The sequence below is a fragment of the Vigna umbellata genome, chromosome 1, assembly GCF_029865625.1.
Source record: "Vigna umbellata cultivar VRB3 chromosome 1, Vumbellata_1.0, whole genome shotgun sequence".
In the NCBI taxonomy this organism is placed as follows: domain Eukaryota; kingdom Viridiplantae; phylum Streptophyta; class Magnoliopsida; order Fabales; family Fabaceae; genus Vigna; species Vigna umbellata.
In genome coordinates, this window is record NC_142165.1 from 95,751,784 (window position 1) to 95,777,361 (window position 25,578).

Genomic DNA, 25,578 nt, shown 5'->3' on the forward strand with positions numbered 1-25,578 from the left:
CAGCAATTTTCATAATTTATAACTTCAAAAGCATTTAACAATTCAAAATATATATTTTGTCATACCATCTTTTCTTAATATAATATAAGGGATCTAAGCTGTACATTCTTCATAAATTTAATCATTGATTAAAAATTATAAATTTTTAAAATATTAAATAAAAATTCACATAATATTTTGTTTTATAAAATCGAACATTGAAACTTGGAATTTGAGCAAATAGTCAGATACAAAAATAATTTTGTTCAATATTTATTCAGTTCTTAATATAAGTAAATCTTAACCTAAAATAAATGTCAAAAACAAATATTTTATTAAAATTTTAAAATAACATAACTGATATATCGACTTTATTTTATTATTAGTAATTATTAAAAAAATGTTATTTATTATAAAAAAAACATAGAGTTATAATATTTAATGTGAACAAAAAATAAATAAATACTTCATTGAAAATGTCTTACAAAAATAAAAAAAATGAAAAGTGGTTAATTTTTAAACTATAATAAAGAAAATATCAAGAGAAAGAATATGAGAATAATAAAGACACAAGACCATACATCAAACAATAGAAAGTACAAATAATTTTTCCCAGGTCAGTTAAGGTGATTGGCAAAAGAAAAGAAAAAAAATATTTTGATTTTTGAAACGAGAAAGAACAATTATTTATTACTGATATGGTCCCTACTCACTGTATCAGAAGGAAAAGAAGAAAAGAGCCACAACTAAACACAAACATACAGTCATAGGCAGATATCACCCAATAGAGTTAGGAATATCAAAAGAGGAAAACAAAGTTTCTTACCCTAAAGAAATAGCCAGAGAATGAAAGAAATTTATGAGATAAATTAATTAATATAAATAATACTATTAAAAATGGCATAAAATTGTCTGTAAATGATATTAATTAAAGAAACACCAACCATCAATTCTTAAAATAACTAGTCTCTTTGGGTTTTCCAGTCAGTTTTTACTTCACTCTTTTTTTTACACCTACCATTAAGCACCTTTAAAATACATTAAAAGGGTGCAAATAGATGTACAGAGAAAATATTGTGATCTACACATTATTCTAATTTGCAGTCTTACAATGAGAGATTAATCATTTCTTTTAAAGAAAAGCAATCCTCAATCACATGATGACTCACTAATACATTCTTAATGCGAGTGAAGCATTCTGATTATAAATCCAAAAGCCTTAATCAAAAGTTTCCCATTTTGTGGTCACCACAACAGAGTCAGAATGTTGCATTGGTTGCTGCTGCTTAGGATTTCCCTGCCTCTTCTGAAACTCAACACCATAATTCACCTTTCTCTTGTTTTCATCCTTTTTAAGGGTAATTGAATTTTGCCTTGTCATTCTCAGCATATCTAGAGTCTCAATGTGTTTCTGAACTCTCCTAACCTTCACATTTTTGTTTTCAAACATACAATGTTAGTGAAATAAATAATTTTTAATATCAGTTGATATATATTTCAGCTGTTTTTAAGATCAGAGTTAGTACCAATTCTCTTTTCTGCAGCTCCAGTTCACCTTCACCATAAATTTCATCCAATGCAATCAATGTTCTCATCAAATTTTCAGTCAAAGTCTCCACATCTAACTCTGTTATAACCCCTGTGGAAGCATCAGCCTCCAAAGCTGCAACCTGTCCAGTTTCAAGTAATCAAAGACATTAATCAGTCCAATTTCAAGTAATCAAAGACATTAATCAGTAGGAAAAATAGGTACTACAGTTCACACGGCAGAAATTAATAGTGAAAATGTCCATATAATTTATGAAACTTAGTACCTTCTTGCATAGTTTGTCAACCTTTAGCTTTATTTCTGTCAAAGATTTTGAAGTCTTTTCCTTCTTTATAATTTTTAACTTCTCAAGAATCCTTCTTTCTCTGCTCTCAATGTCCACAAGAAGCACCAATTTTGACCCATCTTTGACTCTCTCAACATCAAGATATGACTTCGAATCTCTCTCCTTGTTCTTGTAAATCAACTTCTGATCCTGAACATGCAGTCCAGTAGGTTCTGTTAATATTTTCTTCAATTCTCCTGCACCCCCAAAGAACCACATTCAATAATTCATCAACTTGTACAATAATTTGTGAAAGAAAATGAAAAAAATAAAAGTATATGCAGTATAAAGTATAATTCAATCAGGAATCTCCATGTACCATGACATTATCTTATACTCATTCATGATAAATATACTATTTTTTTAAAGTTTTTTTTACAATAACCACCAAAATTATACTAACTGATGATTCCCAGTACTAATTAGTTGTGAGTGAATGAAACTAAACTTTGAAACAAGAAAAAAGAGAGAAATTTCTAACAATGAATTTACCAAAGCTTGCATGAGAGCTGATTTGAATATGGTGATAGGATGATCCATATTTCACTCTGACTTTGATGGTGGATTTAGATGTGAAATTTTGATTCACATCTGGGCTACGTTTCTGCACCACCATACCTCCTGGTCTTACTTCCCACTCAGAGATGTCTGTGTTGCCATGACCAGCAACGTCACCTCTTCTGCTGCTAGAAAACATGTTGTGCGTGGGCTTTGACCAAAACCAAAGTTTTATGGCTGCAAAAAGAAGAGAATGACCTTGTGTTTTCTCTGAGAAAAAAAGGACATCTAAAAAAGAGATTCTCTCTGGGAAGGAAGAAAACCAAAGAGAGAAAGAAAGAACCTTAACTATGGAAAATAAAAGAGAAGAAAGAGTAGAAAAACAAAAGGAACAGAGAAGTAAGATTAGAATAATTTAAAAGGTAGAGAAAGGTACAAACCTTGAGTTTGGTGAAGCTAGCGAAAATTAGCAGTCGGTGGTGGAGGCAAAAAAACAGAGAGAATGGAGAAGAGAAAAGAAACCGACTGACAAATACTATGATAATGGGATAAGTGAAAGAAAATATAAAAAGAAAAGGAAAAAAACAAATAGAAAATGAGAAGCAGCTGCATAAAGTGTCAGAATTTTGAAGAAAAGAATAAAAGGAAAAAACATGCTTAGAGAGAAAAAAAGTAAAATCAGATTTGATTACGCGTTGGAAGAGAATTAATTAATGAAAATTTTGAACCATAAATTGTGTGTGTTTTTGCTTTTATGTTTCACGTATTCTACATCAAATTGTGTCAATCTTAGCTTATTTTTTACAACTTGATATCCAATCAAATATCATACATCAACTTAAAAGAAAATTAAGAACTTACCAAAAACAAATTTATGAGAGATGAAGCATGTTCATTCTTATAATGTATATCTTAAAAATCATATTTATTATGATTTTTTATTGGTTGGAAAATTGTCAATTTTCTTTTTCTTTTTTTATTTACACAAAAACTAATGCAATATACTTTCCTAACTTATCTTTCATGTTACCTGAAATGTAAAGTAAAAAAGAAGGAAAGGTAGATATACGGTTAGGTAATTCTATTGTTTGTATAAAAATTAACATGTTTTCTATAACTTTTTTTTTTTACCTTCTCGTCTTCTGTTTCTCTTATCTATATGTTGAAACAGAAAACTATAAAATGTTTCAACAAGAAATACTAATTTCTTCAGCATAATTGTTAGGGTAAAAGCAACTGAATGACAAAAAAAAAACTGAATAGTACAGAAAAAAAATGAAAGCAAAATCTGGAGCCAGTTTGCTGGTGTCTATGTACTTAGCACTGTCTCGTCCTAAAACAAAATTAAGAATATTCCTACTCAGTGCACAATGTTTAATACCCTTGTAAGAGCGTATCACCAAAGTCAGCAACAATTTAAGCCTGCGTGGTCTCTCACAATTACTGTCAGCTTGTTACTGCGATAAATGTCATATTTATTAATTATTTGTTACGAAATTTGAAATACTTAATTATTACTCTGTAATTACGTATTCAGTTATATTATGTTGAAGAAGATGAAAAATATATATTTTATATTCATTATATCAAAATATTTTTATTTTATAAGTATATTAGAAAATTAGTTTTAAGTTACTCGGAATGGGAACCAGCTCCAACGGGCTACACCCCCGAGATTTTGTTTTAATTAACAGATTTGAATTGAGATGATTTGCAAAATTGGATAGCATTTGATACATTTAAGACATTAAATTAATAGCCAAAAAATATCTCACAAATCCTAAAATAAACACAAGAATTTGAATCCCTTAGGAATTAAAAGATCGATTTGATATCAAACGTGAAATTATTCATTAAATAAATAATTAGTTTAAGAAAATCATTTTACTTTACAAGATGTTTAATAGGCATTTTTTATCAAAAAAGCTAAACAGCCCAATGAAAAAAAAAAACCTACACTAACTTATCAAAGAAAAGATAAAAGAGGAGGTTTGTCCTCACAAAACAGGAGAAAGCGAAAGATGATCCCCCGTGTTAGCTGAAGAGCATCTTTATATTGATGCTGTAAATATGGTGCCATGAAATCTAAGTACATTCAATGTATAAGTAACAAAGAAAATCCTTCAAGAGAAGGTTGGAAATAACTGAACGGTAATAAAAGGAAAACATGCAAGTGGTCCCTACAATCGTTTGCTTCCCTGAACATAATGCTGTCTCTATCTATACTATGACAGCATGAGATCTGCTGCAGGATTTGACTAATGGACATATCACAATATATAGGCATATTATATGACAAGGTAAAAAGAAAAAGAAAGATATCTGCACTAAAATGAGAGCACTTATATCACTCTAAAAATAATACTGAAATTGGTTACAAGGATGTGTAAATCTCATTGACCAAAGCAAGAAATATGTGAATCCATTCAAACATAAATCCAATTCTTTGTTCATTTAAAAGCATTAGTGTCATTTTAAGAGCATAAACTCTTGAGAAACCAGCTAACAAGTCGCCAGGAATAGATTAGGATGAAAAATGGTTGAATTGATGGATTAAATAATCTCAATTCATCTTCAAACAAACTTAATAATCTCGTTTCTTCTATAAACTTTTCGCTCTCCCTCACTGTTCCTTTCTTCTAATAATAATAGCTCATATTATGATATATCTCCATCCAGGTAAGATATTTTAAGGTAAAGCACTGTCCCAGACATGAAATTCTTAGACCTGTGATAGGCAGCTCATATCCAAAAGTTTTACTGGGCAACAAGGCATGCATCACTTTGTACAAAATGACAACAAATGATGGGGTGGGTTGAAAACTAAATAGCACAGTTGGCTACCACACTTCAGAGTATCTGCATATTTGTCTACAGTTAAGATTTTGAAAAATATAGCCTCTTGCAGTAATTGTCACGAGATCTGAAAGTAGAGAGAAATCACAGAAATACAAATGTTCCTAAAATCTCGCCAGTAACTGCTTTTATAAAACCTGCCAACAGGATGTTTTCTTATCACAGAAATACAACTCAATGCTAAAGCCAGGAATATGAAAGAGCCCAGCCATTTTTTCAAGACCAAGGCAGCTGTTACAAGAGATTGAAAACCAGGGGCAGAAAAGCTGTGGAAGCTGGAAACCCGTTGTCCCACATTATCCTAATCCAATTTCAAAAATTCCAACAAGAATAAAACAGCATTGTCTACCTCACTGTTCCTTCTGAGCTTTGGATCTAGCAGGCCTTGCAGGTTTGATTACTTTACCAAGAAGAATCGTAACAACAGGAATAATGGTCCCAACGTAATACACACTTCCATACGAGGCAAGAGTTTCATTCAGACTCAACACCTATTCAAATATAATTAAACAATAAAAACATGTAAAAAACCTTGAAATCCATATTAGCATTTTTAAGCCTGAAAATATAAGTTGTAACTGTGGGTGTTAGTGTTTTTGCGGTTTACGAGGGAGAGATAGTGGACGAACCATGAAACCAACGCAAGAGTAATTTAGAACCAAAAGCGTATAGGCAAAATTCATAATCACAAGGACATTCTTAGCCAGAGCCATTGTCGGAGGCACAGCTTGCTGCCATCTGTAAATGACTGTTTCCATAGAAACACAGCAACTCAAGTTAATTAACCGAATAAAAGATAACAAATGAGCAAAAATCAGCATATACCTCTGGAACCAGCAATCATTAATGCAGATTGAACAAAGAATATTATGTATCCAGGGTACAGGCCCTACAACGATAAAGTCAAACTGTTAGAAAAAAAACTGTCACAAATCCTTACATAGAGCATAGATAGACCATATTAAAACAAGCATACCAAAGTTGTTTCACGCAACAGTTTCTTCTTCAGCTGGCTAAAATGGATTTCTTTTCCCAAATAACGTAGCAGAAGAAATTAATAGATATATTTATACATCACCTCATCTATCTCATACTGCTTATTAACAAGTGTAATGATTATTTGTCTGATAATTAGTTTTTCCTAAAAAACTATACATACATTTGCAAATATAGTAAGCTTGAAGCAATAATAATGCAAATACCAACGTACAGTACAATAGAAACAATCAATGTAAAATGCTGCTAAAATTTTACTCACATGCCAAACAGCACTAACGGTCTGGGTGGCAAGTAGCTGAAAGAAACCTGGTTTCTTCCCATGCTGAATAAGCCTCTCATAAACATCTACCAAAACCCAAACAATAGCAACATTAATATTTTACATTTCATTGTCAACCTCTACGAATGACATATAAATAGGTAATTTACATCAACTTTAATTTTGTATCTAGCAAAGCCTACGAGATGAACAAAAAAATGAAAATCAACTGGTCGAGGGTTGATAGCTTGATCATACAATAATTTACTGTAAACAAAAACCATGTTCTAATTCAAGAAGCGGGATTATTAATCTGACCCAAGTAATCCATGATACAAAGTTCCAACTAAGTCCCTCTTTTGATAAACATCTTCATAAATAAAGTAGTAGGAGAAGAATGTAATGAAGTTAAAAGTAATTAAGCTTCCTTCACCAATCAAAATCATCTTATGTAACTCTATAAGTTCTTTCATTTAACATCTTCAAAACTGATTTTTACCTCAAGAAGAGATATTAATAATATGAACCAACTAATTCATGATACAAAGTTCCCCTTAAGGCCATGTTTTGATAAACACCTTAATAAATACTTGAAGAGAAACTATTTATGTTTCTTTCATAAATAAAAATCAACTTATGTACTTCAACTTTATACAAGTTCTTTCATTTAACATATTCAAAACTGATTTTTAGCTCACAGGAAAAACATAATGCATTTTACCTTTTCTTTATTTTCTCATTGGAAAGTTTATCCAAATTCAGAAGTAAACACAAAAAATAATATATCCAAATTGTAACCAAAACTTAAAAATGATGCAGCTAGGACCATAAACTAAACTTCATGCCCAAACCTGAACAGTGTCTATATCCTACTGAGATAACTAATCAAACCCCGCAATGAAAGCATTCAATCTCATGGCAAAAAACTCACAGTGACGAAGCCAGGTGCTGACTTGAATATTCCAAACAGCTGGGATTGTAACTGCACTCTTTGCAAACTCAACACCTATTATATCTACATTTTTGGCCCGGTCCCATCGTGGTTTTGGTGGGGACGAATCAGTCCAGCCACTGAAACCCAGGCCAGAGATAATTATAGAAGCTTCTGATATTGACCAAATGAAATAATACTTCCAGCGTGCAGTAAAGCCAGACATATACTGGTAACTTAATTTTTTCCAGAAACACCATTCATGGTAGGTAGGATCAGTAAACTTGGACAGAGGAAAATGAGGCACGAGGTTTAAATACATGGCCATACAAAACCCAGCTTGGAGGAGAGCCCGGATGGTTGCCCCATAAGGTGAGGGCGATGGCCCTTTTGCTTCAGGGCTCCAAATCTGCAATTACAACAATAATAAATACTAGGCTTAAAATAACAAATAGGAGACCGGTAATTCATAACGTATCAGCACAGAAAATGAGAAACTGCCCCTGAATTTTTATTTAAATTTAAGGAAAATTGGGCATTCAATGCTATTATTTTTGCAGCAGGGTATCACTACTCGGTAGCCAAAAACTAAACCCTGACTACAGGCCTAGAAATGACATATCCTGACAAAAAATTTCCATACACAAGGGTTTAGAAATCAAAGCCTGACTACATTACGAGCAAGGTTATCCACTAGCCATAGTACACCATGCCTCATCAGTCTAATCGTCATTATCCAAAATCAAAATAAACAATAAGAATACCCCTTTTTCTTCTGCCCAATCAAGATAATCCTTCATTTCATAAACAGGACCAGCAAAGTGACTGCCACAGCAGAGACAGTAACCAATGTACTCAAGCAGCGAAGGCAACTTGACCAAACGGAACTTCTTCTGGGCCTCGCGCAAGCCCTCCTCTTTCAACAATCCATCGTTGTAATTAACCGCACAGGATATAACCTTGAGCGTCAAAACCATCAAGGCACCTATTTCCAAACCAACCACACAATTAATGATCAAACCAACCAACCATCACCAGAATTAACGTTACCACAGTAATAATAAAAGTCAGTTAAACCCCTCATTCCTGAATCCAAAAATTAAATAAATAAAATAAGAAATCATAAATTTGCGCTCACCAGTGGCATCGATGCCACCTTCCTTCCATGCATCGCCGCTCATGTAATAAACGTGGCTGCAGAAGAGACAGTCAGAAACGCGGTGCTAGGTCAAAGAGAGGGACAATTAAATTGCAATGAGAAAATAGATCGATTATACCAGCCAATGAGGTAACCAAATCCGAGGAAGAAAGTGAGGATGCCGCATCGGGGACGAAAGAGGAGCATGGAGGCATAGCCAAGGAACATAGGTACGAGGAAGTGGAGGTTGGAGGAGACGCCGAAGGAGAGGTAGGAGAGGACGACACCGACGGTGGCGGAGTAAAGGTGCTTGGGGAGGCCGCGGGGTAGGAAGCGGCAGATAAAACTAAGGGGAACTGTGGCGGCGAAGCAAAGGAGGAAGCGGAGCACCGGTACGGAGACTCCGATGGAAGCGGCCATGGAATCCATGGCCATGGCTTGGAATGGAAATAGAAGAATAGTAGGTGGGAGTGATATTTGGCTTCTTCTAGTCCTGTTCTCTTTCTATCCTTCAACAAACACAATCTTTGAGATTGAACCTCTTAATCGATCAGAATATTCGTGAAATGACATGTGTACCCCTCACAACACCTTCCAAGTACCACACACATGATGCCAGCCCCTTTGCGTGACCGCAATTTCGCACAGATCTTCGTTCCTTCTATCGTCTTAGGAAACTCCGTCAACGTTTTTACTCACGTTTGTGTTTTCCTCAGTAAAACAAAACAAAATAAATATAATTCGATTATTACTTGTTCTTGGTGAAACCAAACAAAGCCTCCTTTCAGTATATCCTTATTTTATCCTCGTATTATACAATAAGTAAATACTGTGTCAAACATTTAATATCGTTTTAATAATTGCTCTTTTAAAACTTTATTTTATATGTAAACGACTTTTCCATTTAATGTGTTATTTTAATAAATTTATACTTTTCTTGTGGGATCTTTTTATTTTTTACTTATAAATATAATCTTAAAAATATTATTAGCATTGTTATTCGACGACGAATGCTACATTTATATCTCACCATGTATTAAACTTTATAACCATTACCTTACAAAATTAGTGAAAACACATATCATAAAATTATAAAAATTAATAAAATTATTATTATCATTATTATAGTATAAATATTTTTTATAATTTTATTATAAATATTTTTTATTTATTTTATAAACAGTTTTATATATGGTTAAACTTTTTAAAAATATTAAATTAAAAATAATAAAATTAATAATATAATTGTTTAGGATACAATCAAGGTTAGCTGTTTGGTTTCCAACTTCTAGGATTATATCTAGAGAAATACTCAAACACTAAAGTGAGTAGATAATTGATCAATAGTAATAATGTACTCATGGATGTATTTGTAAGTCATAGTTAAGAATTTTATTTTTAGTAGTTATTATATGTTTTTATATTTTTATTTGTCTAATCACGATTCAATCATACATTAATCAAGGTTGATTTGTAATTACCATTATATTAATCTAACCATTATATTAATCTAACCATTATGTAATCAGTCTATCATGTTATTTGATTAAGGTGATTGATCACGGATGATATGTCGAGAGGTCGGCCAAATGATAGATGGCCAAAATTGTTCGGCCTATAATGATCGGTCAAGGATGGACGACCAAATATAATCGGCCTAGAGTAGTTGACCAAATGTGGTCGACCAAAAGTAGTTGATTAAATGTGGTCAGTCATGAATGGTCGTCCAAGAATGTAATGAGTCTTGAAATTATACTGTTTGATTAACTATTGGTCGTGTTTGATTGATCGAACGAGAATATGATTCAACAATTATTTTAATTTAAAATATTTAAATGGTAATTTATAAAATATATATGAATATAAAAGAAAAAAACTTCATTTTATATTAATTTTAAAAAACTTTTATTTAAAAAACATTTGAGAATATAAAAGGAAATCTTTTATATATATATATATATATATAACTTATATAATCTCTTAAAATATATCAAATTTTACTTAAAAAAAATTCATATTTATAGAAAAACATACTTTAAATACAGAAATATTTTAATAATTTTTATTTAAAATAAAAAATAAAAAAATAAAAAATTATTCAAACACTCTTAACCTTATCTATAATATATAAAAATATTTTTATCAACTAAAATTTGATACCCTTCATAAATTAACAAACTCATATATATATATATATATATATATATATATATATATATATATAAAACTGATTCGTAAGAGATATTGTTTTATTATAAGAATACAACGCAAACTTTATTCTTATCTTCTACCATATTCTAGTATAATACTAATAACATTATTTTTCATTAAAGAAGTAAGAAAAGTTAATCGTTAAATGTCCATATCCAGATACTTTATTTATTATATACCTAATAACTACTTTAATTATATCCGTGTTATTTGGTTGATATTACAACTAAGGGAAGTTAGTTGCATTCTGGAGTTGGCATAAGTTATTGTTTTATTTATAGAAATCTTAATGTGTTATTTAAGCAATCATTAATATGTTATTCTATAAATAAACCCAAAAAAAAGTTGAGATATAAGCCATATTATAAAACTATATTTTATGTATTCAACTTTATGATGTGTTTCAATATTTAAATTAAATGGTTTTTAATTTGTTTTTGTAACATCCCAAAATACAGTAATTACCATAAATCAGAATTAATTACCATTAACAGTAAACAATGCAGTCTTTATAATTAACAGAGTTCAAAAGCCGAACGGCTTAAAGTGCAGAATTACAATATACAAAACGAAATCCGTGAAAGCTAATAACGAACGGTTTTACAAAATAAAATAACCGAACGTATAAACCTAAAAGCGGACGTCCTAAGCTAGAAAGAAAAGACGGACGTCCTACTGCTCCGCTTTCACTTCCACTTCAACTAAGTTTTCCTCCTCGATAACGTCTTCCAAAGTTGTCTCGCCTTCTACTCACATCCACACGGATGATCATTGCAAGACAGGACGAACGTACATAGACAAATGGACAACACAAGGAAAAACGAAAGGGTAAGCTTATATAATTTAATTCATACAATCAACACATACAATGAACATATCATTCCACACAAGCACATAGTTTAACATATAACATCATGTAACATCTATAAATATATATATATATATATATATATATATATATATATATAAGACGATCGTCCGGACTGTATGATCTGTGTAGTTACAAGCGTCCTTGCACCCGAGTGATGTAGTAACTGATACACTCTAAACAGCTGCCACTCGAGGTTAGTCCGTTCTTACGTCGCCCATGTTAACTTATGGATTAAGGACCTCCTGCCGTTCCCACACATGAACTACCCTCTTCTACGTGAAGAAGAGTATCACGGAACATCAGGATGGACAGCGAGTCTTAACTTATCCACAGTCATACTTTACCAAATTTAATATTTAACATATCTGAGACGTTCCTCCCTGGAACGCTCGTTCAAATTCCATAATCGTATAATCATTTATTATAGTGTTCACACCTCTTAATATTTCATATTTATAACATTTTCATTCTATGTTCCCCTCTCTTAAAAGGACGAACGTTCAACTTTCTGAAGGAAGAGGACGAACGTTAAAAACCAGATTTTAGAAGAACCCATTAACAATCAGAAAGACTCCAGAATAATACGACCATTTTCAGAATATTTTAAGTACCAAGAGGACGGGTTGACTCCACTTGGACGAAGATACATCAAGAAGAATACTTAACTACATTGAGAACCTTTTGTTTAAAAGGGGTCGACTGCCAGTCAATGACCGAACGCGACAATATACATTTATTAAGTATTTGGACGAACGCTATTTACGTTCGTTAAGGAATCAAAGATAGGACGAGCGTTCGATCTAAGACCGAACACTTCATTAAAACGAACGCTAGGTAGATGACCGTGAATCAATCATGACGAACGCTTGGTACAAGACCGAGCGCTATTCAGGACGAACGTTCGGTATAAGACCGAACGTTACTTAATTTAGTATTATTTAATTTAAGGCGTACGACAACTCTATGCTGAGCCGAACGCTCAAACATAGTATTTCAAATGAGGACGCTCGTTCTCAAACCGAATTCTTCCCAAATGAAAGAATTCTACTCTAAGTCTTTTTCAGGGAAACCGTACGGTATAAGACCGTAAGATGACGAAAGTAATTTATCATAGGGAAATTATCATATCTAGATTTTTCAACTAATTTAACTCAACCTTTCTCATGTGATTCTTACTTCGTAAATTCATATCCAAGATAAATTCTCATACTATACAGATTTCATCATATTAATCAATCCAACTATACTATAATCATACAACTTTCATACGTATCCAAATCAACATGCATTTCAACCAACAGAAAACATATACAATATCAGTGATCGTTCATAACAGCTTAAACAGCACACTGTTCATACATCCAAATCAGATCATACAACATGCAGGTATAAATTAAACATATAAGCTTCCCTTACCTGGATAGCAGTGTACGTCCTAAGAGTATAACTTTAACTCGTTCAACTACGGCTCTTCTATACTCCACGGTCACTTAAGTTTCTTCAACTAAATCTAACCAAAGAAATGTAGAAGATATCAACTTCTACCCTTGCATGCAACTGAATCTGGGTTCGCAGGAATATCCAGAAACGAACGTCTAAGTTGGGAGACTTACCGTTTTCAGAATCGGGATTGGTTCGGTCCAAAATGAAGCTCACAGCTAGGAGAACGTTCCTATGGTGCTGCAAGTTGATCGGAGAAGAAACGTGAGATTTACAGTAGAGAGAAGGTGGTCTGGTTCTAGAGAGAAGGCAGAGGAAATGAAGGGTTGGGTTTTGTGAGGAAGAAGGTGAATGCAGAGAGTGAGAGGAAGTGTTTTCAGAGAAATCATTTTCTCTCCTACGTCAAACGGTCATGCACTCTCATACTGCCACCTGTTTCCCACTACAGATTTTCGAAGGTTCTAAAACGACACTTGGCAGGAGTGTGTCAGTGTGTGTGTGCGTTTTTCAGTGCATGCAGAGAGTATGTAAGTGGGTTTTAATTGTCTGAGTAGTGACGTGGACTGCACTGCATGTAGGTTTTAATGCTTTTAAATTTGATTTGACTTAAGTTGCAGTGTTAATTATCTAGGTCTCACAGTTTTGAAATTATTTTTTACGAATAAAGAATTTATTTCCAAAATTGTTGTGAAAAATATTGTTAAAAATGGAATTCAATTCTTTGTTGTCGAGTTATTAGACTTTGTCATCGATATCGTATTGAGATTAAATAAAAAAAATAGTTAGCATAAAAGTTGTTATATTTTTATCATATAAAAAAAATTATATAGTGAGATAACTTGTTATTTATATTTGTTGTTCCTGAAACAATCCATACCTAACCAATGGAAATGATGTTATGAGTGAATTTTGTACTGTCAATTAAAAGAGTTTTGAATTATTTGTTGTTGAGTTGGTAGAAGTTGAAATAAATGAGACTTGAGTAAATAAGTTATAAAGTTTGGAAGATGTTAATAAAAATCTTGCATATAGATGATGTTGAATTAATTAAGATGACAAAAGAAAAAAATATTTATATAAATGATCGATTTAACTTCATACAAGTATTCTAATATGTTTAAAAAATATATATATAAATGAATTACATTCAAATCTAGTTTCTTTAAATGAAGAGATTATATTGTCATATTAAAAAAAAAAATCTTTGTTTTTCTGTTCATAAGATATTTGTAAATAATACAAACTTATAAATTCATAAAAGTGATCAAGAAGGAAAAAGATTGAAAATTTAGAATAACTTTATGTATAAGTAATTTTATGCACGTGGTTGTCTAATTTCATTATGACTTTATTTTATGTTCCTATTTACGTTTAAATTTGGATTTGAAATTCCAACGGTATTGTCAGTGATGATTGAATCTCTTTCATTTTTAGTTATTTTTTCACTTTACTTCGAATCTAGGATGTTCATCCAAAGTTTCATTTTTCTTTTAGTCAAATTTAAATGACAATTGTTTTTTTTTTCGTTTTTTTTTTCTTTTTTTAATATAACTTTACGTACACATATCATTAAAAATGCTTAAAGATCTCACCTACTAAATATGATTCAATTATAACTATAAATTATAATTATACAATATTTGGTTTTGGTTTAGTCGTACATTGTATTACATTTATTGAGCAAGTCTATTTGAAAGCATATACATAAAAAATAGTTTAAATACATTCGGCTTATATGATTTTTTTTTCCTATCAAATCATGATTTAACATAACTTGAATCAATAAAAAACTAAGTATGATTGTAATATAATATCATACTATCAAATTATCATGTAATACAAATATAGTATAGTAACAAAAATTAAGCACATTACCTTATTGGAAGTCAATTCAATTATATAAAAAAAATTAACGAAAAATATTCCACAATTTATTTTTTATAAATCTTGACACAAATATCTTCCTCCGTAATAATATTATATATATATATATATATATATATATATATATATATAATTTAAATTAAATAGATAAAAAGATTAAATTTGAATTATGTAACATCCCAAATTCTACAACTGAAATTATTGTACATTTATTTTAGAATTATCTCTCAAGCAGTATAAAGATTTCATATTGAAAATACATTATGCTTTCAAACATCGCATAAAACACTCATAATTTTTTTTTCTTAATCTCTTCTTCATTTCTCTGCTGTCTCTTGTTTCACTTTTATTGGTTTAGACGTTGTTCCCTCATCTGCTTCCGTATAACATACGTTATACGATCATCGCAAAAAAAGATTTTTCGACAAAACAAACAAGGATGAACTACCATGCAAAATTTCAAGAGAGGCATAACATTATTATTAGACGTAATACATTCACTGTAATACATTCACTATAAATTCTTGTAAGATGCAATTATTATACTAGACTCTATTATCTGGATATAATGTTGATGGAAGTCTCGAATGGTCATGCACTTGTGGTGACCTCTACTCCTCTCACAACATAATCTTGGCCAAATACAATATATCATATCACCCACAAGGTCAGTTCATTAACATCTATGACCATAATTTAACATAGACTAGGACCTCCTACCACTTTCACCACATAACACATCCTTCTCTATTTGAGACTCAATAATTATTAAAGTATTAGGATAACCACCAACAACACGACCCTCAACATCAACATATACACTAATACCATACCATTATAGAGTCTCTCCCCGAGACTCATACTATATTCCAATGCATAATTTCATATTCAACATCATAAAATAAATTCATCACGGAAACCATACAAAATGGATATATCACAAAACAAATTAACAATAATAAAATATTACTATAAATGGTCACCGAAAAAGAATCAAATGTTTGACGAATCAAAGTCACCATAAACACCAGTACATATGACTAGTCATAACTTACTGGATCAGACCAGGGTTGCTCTATGATCATGGATGTACCAACTCCAGTTTTTAAGATTCCTCTATCCTACCATAAAAAAAATAACCTTAATATAAACGTTTTGGGGAGCTAAGAAGTTGAATCTGGCACAACCGGTTAGACATCTTCTTATCCTTCCATAAAGATGCAATAAAAATAGATTAAAACAATAAAAATTCTGGGGAAACAAGAAGTTAAATCTGACAGAGCCGGTTAGACAACTTCTCATCCTTCCAAAAAGATGCAATAAAAATAGATAAAAACAATAAAAGTTCTCAGGAAACAAGAAGTTGAATCTGGCAGAGCCGGTTAGACAACTTCTCATCCTTCCAAAAAGATGCAATAAACATAGATAAAAACAATAAAAGCTCTGGAGAAACAAGAAGTTGAATATGGTAAAGTCGGTTAGACAACTTCTTATCCTTCTAGAAAATGCAATATAAATAAATAAAAACAATAAAAGTTATGGGGAAACAAGAAGTTGAATCTGACAAAGCCGGTTAGACAACTTTTCATCCTTTCAGAAAGATGTAAAAGAAACAACTAAACGTTCTGAGAAACAATAATGTAAACATAGCAGAACAAAATCAAAATCACGTTTTACAACCATTAATAGACTTGGATCTCATCACAAAAGCATGTTCATATTCAAAAATCAAGAGCATACAAAAACAAAAGACTTCATATTCAAGATTTAAGATAAAAAAAAAGCAAAAGATTTCATATTCAAGATTCAAGGTAATACACAAATAAAAGACTCAAGATTAGCTCCCCTTACCTCTATTCCAGACTTAATCTCCTGGTTAGAAATTGTTTTCCGAAAACTTCCAGAATTTCCCCTCTTGCACTAGAATTTTCTCCAACTCTCTTCTCTCAAAATCTCTCAATATTTGGTGCAATTTAAGCCTTCCCCCTTGCTTGCTATTTATAGGTTAAGATTTGGCACTATTTATATTTTTTTATAATATTTTATTAAAAATAATATTTTGTCATTTTGCAATCATTTAACTTTTTTTTAATTATATATATATTTACAAAACCTTCTAAAATAAAAATTTCAAAATTTTGAATCCCTTCTAAAATTACTATAATCCTTTATCCTAAATTTTTAATTTTTTCTTATCATAATTTTCTTATTGATTATATTTTCTACCTTTAAAATTATTACTACTAACAAAGAAAAATTGATACTATTAATTAAAATAAATAAATTTTCATGGACTTTACAAATTACATTTAAATTGAATTATTTGTTAGATTTTGAAAAATCTAAATTCAAGAAGCATCTAAATAGAGTTAAGGCGTTTGAAGACCAAATCGAAGATAATCAACAAGAGTTGTCTATGATCAAAGATGAGTTTAGCTAGGTTAAAGGTTATCCCGAGTCAAGCTCGACCGACGATTGACTTGAGTTATTTCCAACCAAAGATCAGCCTTGGTCTATTCCAAACGAACATCTATCTGAATCAATTCAAGCCAAAGGTCAACCCAAGTTAATAGTGATCGAAGGTTGGCCTACAAAGGTCCTAGTTGAAGATCAGTTAAGTCAATCTCGATTGAAGGTCAACTCAAGTCAGTCCTAATTGAAGGTTAGTCTTGATCAAAGGTCCACCTACATCAACTTTGATCTAAGGTCAGTATCAGTAGGTCCTAATCAATTCGGTCATGAGGGAAGCTTGGCCAAGTCGTTCCTGATCGAAAACTAACCTGAGTCAACTTTAGATAACTCAGGAAAGGTCAAACGTTGACTTGAGTCGACCCCAACCGACTCAATCAAGACCAAAGGTCGGCCAAGTCGATCTCGATCAAAGATCAGTTAGAGTTGTCCATGGCCAAAAGTCGGCATGAGTCGCTCCGGACTGTAGGTCAGCTGAGTCAGCCTAAGTTGAAGGTTGGTTGAGTCGGTTTCCGTCAGAATTTGACTAAGTTGGTTCTGAGCGAAGGTAGCCAAGTCGTTCTCGATCGAAGCTTAACTGAGTCATTCTTGACCGAAGCTCGACTAAGTTGTTCCAGTACCAAAGGTCGATCAAGTCAACTTGGTTAATAGTCAACCGAGTTTACCTAATCGAAGGTTAATCAAGTCGGTCTAGCCAAAAGTTGATCGAATTAGTCTAGTGGTCAACTGAGTCAACTCCAGTCAAAGATCGACCTGAGTCAACTCAAGTTAGTCTCGACAAAAGGTTTGTCAAATCGATCTTGATCAAAGGTCGACCTTAGTCAATCCTAATAAAAGGTCAATCCAATAGACTCCAATTCTAACTAAAATTTAAGCTAAATCAATCCAAACTTAAAATTGAACTAAATTAACTAAGTAAAAAAATGAAAATAAATATGTATAAATCAAAATATCAAAACGAATCAATCTAACACATATTTAATAAACTTAATAATCATATATATTAAATCAATTTTACTAAATTTAATATTACTAACAAAATATTTTTAATCAAATTTTAATGTAATTTAAATTAAATTGAAAAATTCAAATATAATTGATCCAGATAAAATGAATATAATTTAAAGTTTCAGATTCTTTCTAACTAGATAATTATAATTTAATCATAGATTCAATCCATCTTATCGAATTTAGAGTCCATGTTGAAAAATCAACCCCACGCTTAATTTTAATAAGTATTCTCATATGAGGATCTATTTAATATTATACAATCAACCTCACACGATCATCAATATTTTGGTAATCACGTCAGCTCCATGTGGTGTGATTCATAGGATTATCATAATACAATAACAACTGGATTCTTGTGTGAACTTGTCCCTGTACAAACACCCACAAATATCACATTTTTTTAATGTGGTGGGTGTATAATCTTCACTTCACATAACCTATAATGCAAAATAGGTTTAAATTTTTTTTTCAATTTTTATGAAAAGTATTCAATGAAGTTTTTAATTTTTTTTGTCTTAATGTAGTTTTCATTATTATTAAAAAGAATTAATATAGTCTCTTATATTAAATGGATACTAAAATAAATTATAAAATATTTAATTAATTTATGAAAATTAGATAAATATATATTTCTATATAACAAACAAAATAAATATAATATAACTTTCATATAGAAAAAATAGTTTACATAGTTATCATAAAATAGAAAAAAAATATTTAATTTTAAAAAATATATATATAGATTTTATAACAATTACAGATAAAAATATATATGTTTGACTCAAAAGTAAAACAATATGCATGTAGCTCATGTTAACACATAGTTAAGCTAAGATAAACATGTACATACTTCAGGATTAAGTAGCATAACCTAACCATCTTAAATATTCACAACTTTTGTAAGAGCTGTGTAAACAAGCATAGTTAGCCGAAATTCTGATCTCTAATCACTAATATTAAATTTTATATAAACTATTTTTCAGTTACACTAATTATAATATTCAATGGCGACGATGATATATAATAGTGAAACCAATGTTTGGATAAAACAATTTATATTTAACTGGAAAAGGGAGTTTAGAACAGACGACATTAACTATGAACAAAAGAAAGGCAGGAAATTATATTTTTATTTTGTAATTTATAAGTGACATCTCAATTTAATATATTTTCCATTTAAAAATATTTAATCAGAAAATAAATTTAAGTATTCTTCTCTAATATTCGAATTTATAAAAATTAAAAACAAGTTGGAAGCCTATGTTATTTCTATAATTAAAAATATACATAAAAAATTAAATAAAGTACATGTCTCTGGTTAAATGATTATTTAATGTTAAATATTAAATAATAATTATCAATTCATAACTCTTTTTTTTTGTTTTATAACTAACTTCATTGATTCCTTATCTACCAATTATACCTAGTAACAACTTTAATTGCATTATATATATATATATATATATATATATATATATATATATATATATATATATATATATATATATATATATATATATATATATATATATATATATATATATATATTATACACCTGTGTATTTCTCTCAAGCCAGACTCTCATTTCATAACAAATCAACGGATACAAACATCTCTCTCTTCCTCATATCCATCTGCATTAACAATATTTAGTCATATACAAACATAAACTTAACATTTCAGTAACCTTTACCCTAGGATTTCGGCCGATTATTTAAATTTAAGTTAAATAAGTATGTATTCATATTTAGTATGTCTATTTCCTCTACGTCTCAAATAAATTATATCATTTTACTATCATTGTCAAATTTAATTATTAAATATAAAAAAAATGTACTATTATTAAAAAGGTGTAGTCAAAACTTATTATTAACACGTTAGAATTTATAACATCTCATTTTAATAATATAAAATTAACAAAATTATAATAAAATAAGACATTTTTTTATAGTACTCAAAACAATTAATCTACAATTTAAAGAATTATTATTACAATTATTCCAATATATAACCACAATAATATGAGATAGTTTCAAAGAAACTATGGTATAATAAAAAAAATTTAGAGTCTTTCTTACGATCCTATAAATAAAGGAAAAATAACTTACAATGAGACAACAATAATACATATCTCTCATGAGATAGATGAACTCCTGCCTTCTCATTTATTCATACTAGTAAAGGTGATTATTGCAAAATAAATAAGACAAAAACACAAAAAAAAAGATAAGTTAATATGCAAAAGAGTTATTCTAAAACTAATAAATCATATTATATATATAAACTAAGCATAGATATAAATATAATAAATATAAATGTACACTAAATAGATTACTCTATACTCAATTATCCAGATACATCACCAGAATTCACGTCAAGTGTGCGCTTGATAGTCTCTATGCTCTACAGAGTCATACCTAAAGTGGCTATTATCACACACAAGATTAACCCCCTTCACGTTTAAGGCTAAACAAGTTCATTGATTAGGACTTCATGTGACTTTCACCATATAACACATTTTACTCTACATGAGTCTAAATGATTATTAAAGTTCAGGACACCCCCTTAGTGAATCCATTCATAGATGCATACACTAAAGCAATACCAAACCCTCTTCAAACTCACATAATGTTTTATTTATACATATAAACAATACAAACACAATCATGATACATCATTAGAATCACTCATCAACAGAGAATCATATTGTGTACTTAAACAACACATGAAACCAAAAAAAAGACCGCATGGAAAGACAAAATAGATTGGATAAAGAGAAAAATGGTAGAAAATTAACTTACACAAATGAAGAAACTGATCAGTTTAAATTGAAAGCTCATCGGGAGAAATTGGTCAATCCAATTTGAAGAGTTCGTCGTGAGAATAAATTATATGGTCTCAGTTATTCAATTAGACAAAAAGAAAGAACCTTAAAAAAGAAGTTAGAGAATTCTAAAAGTGGTTTTTACATCTATGATGTGTTTTAAAATAATGAAACTTCTTTATAAAAAAAATTATTCTAAATTTTTTAATATTAAAATAATTGAATAGTTATATTTTTAAATTACTATGAATTCTAAAATATCATTTTTTTTCAATATTTACATTATTAATATCAATATTTTATTTTTATATGTACGTCGTATTCAAGCTTGTCTTGAGCGATCAATACTTGCTAGCCAATTCTATGAATAAAATATCATTGTAGTACTGTATCAACTCTAAGATCACCATAGGTGGCTGTGAAAAAAAAAACATGTATTTGTATATAATCTAAAAGAATGAAATAAATTCATTAATGATTTCAAGGGAGAAAAATGGTAAAATTTAAAAAAGGAGCGTTGAATGTTAGACATTAAAAAAAGTTAACAACGTGAGTAGTTAATGAAAGCACTCAATGCAATGTCAATTTGTTGAAAATAATTAGTTTTATTAATAAATTATATGTTTTTCAATAAAACATTATTGTTTTTATTAAACTCTTATCTTTCTTGTGTCCAAGATTATGTAGATTGGTGGTGTCTTAAGTTTCAAATGATTTAACATCTCATGAAACACTTTTGTACTCTTTTTAAAATTATTTACAATAGATTGATAATTAATTTTTTTTTAAATATTTAAATAAATTAAATTTGGCTTGATCTAATTTTAAATTATTTTATTTTTAAAATATTTTACTTAATATGGTAATTCAAATTTACTATTTTTGGATAAATTTCAATCACATTTTCGTATATATCCATCCCTTTATACCCCCATTCCAAAAATTGTATCGAGTATCGTTTTATTTGTGGGTGTTGCTCCCTCCACCACCACAGCCTTCTCCCTCCACCTCTCCTTTACTATTTTGCCCCTCAGTAAAATTTTATTTTTAGAATTATTGTTTTTTAATTTTACTCATTTATAACATATTTCACTGATAACCTACGTAGTTCCTTGTATGAGTAAAATATTTTTCTGCAAAGCTCAGTGATCGTAAAAAGAATTATCAAGCAATCTTCCTCTTGCTTTCGGTGCAGTATGTGGTGCAGTGCGTTTGTGGTGTAATGTGCTTGTCGTGGTTCCTCTCCAGGTACGTAGTCATAATCCTTCCAATAATCCTAAACCCTAAACCCTAAACCCTTCCAATAATCTTTCCAATAATCCTTTAACCCTAAAACGTAAAATGAAAACGAAGCCTAAACGGATGACATCCTTCAACGGATGTCAACATCCGTTTAAGGCAAAACGGATGTCGACATCCGTTTCGCCTTAAACGGATGTTGACATCCGTTGAAGGATGTCATCCGTTTAAGCTTTGTTTTAATTTTATGTTTCTGTTATTATTTTATTAGATATTTTAATATTTTGATTTATTATTTTTGAATATCTTTTTAATGTATTTTAATAATGTATATTTATATTAGTTTATATTTAAATATTAAAATATTAAAATAATAAAATAATAAAAATAAAAAATTTTAACTTTAAGGATATAATTGGAATTAAAGATAATTGGGGAGGTGGAGGGAGAAGGCTGTGGAGGTGGAGGGAGCAACACCCTTTATTTATTTGTTGTATTTTATTTTGGGGAACGGTTTTATTGAAATACCTCAGGCAATAGCCCAACGGAAGAAGGGACAAGAAATAGGGGAAAGCCCAAACCTGTTACTCATTTCGATCCAACAATATGGGCCAACATAATATGGTACCATTACATTGTGCACTCCCATGTTTTATAATTTACTTTAAATTTGTTGTTGTTCTTGTTCCGTACTTGAGATCAGAGTTTTACTTTCATAACTCCAACAGTAAATTTAAAGTTCTCATCGAAGCTTCAATTTTGTTTTGAACACAATGCCAAAAATTTCTATTGTCTATAGAGAACCATATTTGGATTTATATTATTTTAGATGTTTTTGTATGTCTAAAATCGATGTTGAATACCAAGGTCTCGAAAAACAATTAAAAATTGTGCCCCAGATTCGTCCCACAGTAAAAGACATTATTTAATTGTATTTTTGAATTCTCAAATTAAAAATAGAACATCACCTTAATTACTCAAGATAAAGAACATCACTTAAATAGGCATTGAATACAAAGGGCATTTCATCTTGCACCTCCAAGTTACCAAAAGTACTCTCAAATTCAATATTCTTCTTCCTTTTATATACTCAACACCTCCAAAGCGTTGTAGATTGAGTTTGAGAGGTGTTGGTCTTGTTTGCTCGAGGTTATCCAAGAAAGAGGTGGTGCGGGTGGTGATTCTCTGAAGTTGGCCGCGGGAGCAGATCTATAAAAACATTCATCGTTGTAAGACTTTCAAGAGAGCATATATATATATATATATATATATATATATATATATATTCATCGTTATAAGACTTTCAAGTTTTTATCAAATTTCAAAAAATCTGATGAAGATTCAATCGAATTCTAAAATCCGTTAGGTGTTATCACTATTAGTTTTATAATTCAAGCTTTTAATAGTTGGCAGTTTTGTTAGTAAAACCGTTTTACTGTTATATAAACAGTATGTAACTCTTTGTAATACAGTTTTTTCTGATACAGTTTTTTCCTCTATTACATTTTTCTTTTACACGTTCTCTGTTTCTTTCTTCTGCCATCAGTGGTATCTAGAGCTTTGGTCGAGGAAGGGCCTAAGGTGAATCGTGGGTTAATCCGGATACAGTGCGGTTGTACCACGTGAGTTTGAAAGATCAAAGAAAGAGGTTCTTTGGGCAGGAAAGAAGAAGAATCATGGCTGATTTTTCTATGACAAATCTTCCCATTCTTACAGACAAAAATTGGAGCAGGTGGAGTACACAGATGCGGGTTTTGTTTCGAGTTCAAGACGTCATCAGTGTGGTTGAAGGACAGGAGTCTGCGGTTGATCTCCACAGTTCAGAGGATCAGAAGAAGATGCATCAAAAGAAAGATGACAAAGCTTTACTGATAATTCACCAATGTGTGGACGACACACATTTTGAAAAAATTCAAAATGCGAATACTGCAAGGGAAGCGTGGAACATTTTGGTTCGTTGTCATGCTGGAGGGGAGAAGATTAAGAAAGTAAGATTGCAAACACTGAGAAGACAGTATGAATTACTGCAGATGGAGGACAATGACAAGGTCGGTGAGTATTTCAATAGAATTTTGTGTCTTACCAATCAAATGAAAGGTTGTGGTGAAAAGCTCACTGATTTAATGATAATGGAGAAAATAATGAGATCATTACCTAGACGGTTTGATTTCATCGTGGTTGCAATAGAAGAATCTAAAGATCTTGTAGAGTTAAAGATCGAAGAACTTCAGAGTTCTTTAGAGGCTCATGAGATGAGACTTTTGGACAGAGATCCTATCAAAGCTGAAGAGCAAGCGTTGAAGGTCCAACACATCAGAGGAGAAGGAAAGAAGAAGTATAAGAATTGGAAAGGCAAGTCTGATACACAAAAGAAATGGAAGAATGACAATTCAGATGATCATGAAGAAGAAAGTGAGTCGTCTGAGAAGAAAAATGGTTCAAGGAAGAACTATAAGAAGAAAGACAAGAGACATATAGAATGTTTCTCCTGTCATAAGATGGGACATTTTGCCTCTGAGTGTTACTCGAATAAGGATAAACAGCACAAGAAAGAGTATAAGAAAGAGGTTCATCTTGCCAAGGAAGAATCTGACTCAGAACCATTAATTCTGATGGTTACAACATTTCCAGAAGATTCATCTTCGTTGAATAAGTCTTGGTACTTAGATTCAGGATGTTCAAATCACATGACGTGTAATAGAGAGTGGCTGATTAATCTAGATGAATCTAAGAAAAGCAAGGTAAGATTTGCAGATGACAGCACGTTAAGAGTAGAAGGAATTGGAAATGTTACTATAAGAAAAAAAGATGGACTGCACGGGACAATAGAAAATGTTCTGTTTGTGCCAGAAATGAAGTGCAACTTACTGAGTTTGGGTCAATTGATAGAAAAGGGTTTTACAGTGATTATGGGAAACAACAATCAAGTGGAAGTGTTTGATAAAAACAAAAAGTTGATTTTGAGAAGTAAAATCTCGAAGAATCGCACGTTTCAAGTCTGCATGGATATGGTTGAAAATTTACAGTGTCTGTCTACGGTAAAGGAAGATGAGAACTGGAAATGGCATTTGAGGTTTGGGCATCTCAACTTTCAA

The 25,578-nt window shown here is 30.8% G+C and overlaps 2 protein-coding genes across 2 annotated transcripts; both read right to left on the reverse strand.

The window, feature by feature from the left end:
- Nucleotides 1–826: 826 nt before the first annotated feature.
- LOC148206906 (BAG family molecular chaperone regulator 1-like) lies at nucleotides 827–2,932 on the reverse strand. The gene is made up of 5 exons (XM_088115154.1): nucleotides 2,792–2,932; nucleotides 2,346–2,588; nucleotides 1,794–2,050; nucleotides 1,506–1,649; nucleotides 827–1,405 (listed from the first exon to the last, which is right to left on the reverse strand). Exons 2-5 carry the CDS (start codon nucleotides 2,548–2,550, stop codon nucleotides 1,199–1,201), a joined length of 813 nt encoding a protein of 270 aa, XP_087971280.1. The 5' UTR covers nucleotides 2,551–2,588; nucleotides 2,792–2,932; the 3' UTR covers nucleotides 827–1,198.
- Nucleotides 2,933–5,167: 2,235 nt separating this feature from the next.
- LOC124838462 (lysophospholipid acyltransferase 1-like) lies at nucleotides 5,168–9,145 on the reverse strand. Its single transcript, XM_088104904.1, has 8 exons — nucleotides 8,674–9,145; nucleotides 8,535–8,590; nucleotides 8,161–8,381; nucleotides 7,397–7,805; nucleotides 6,466–6,551; nucleotides 6,033–6,096; nucleotides 5,837–5,955; nucleotides 5,168–5,698 (listed from the first exon to the last, which is right to left on the reverse strand). Exons 1-8 carry the CDS (start codon nucleotides 8,967–8,969, stop codon nucleotides 5,558–5,560), a joined length of 1,392 nt encoding a protein of 463 aa, XP_087961030.1. The 5' UTR covers nucleotides 8,970–9,145; the 3' UTR covers nucleotides 5,168–5,557.
- Nucleotides 9,146–25,578: the final 16,433 nt, after the last annotated feature.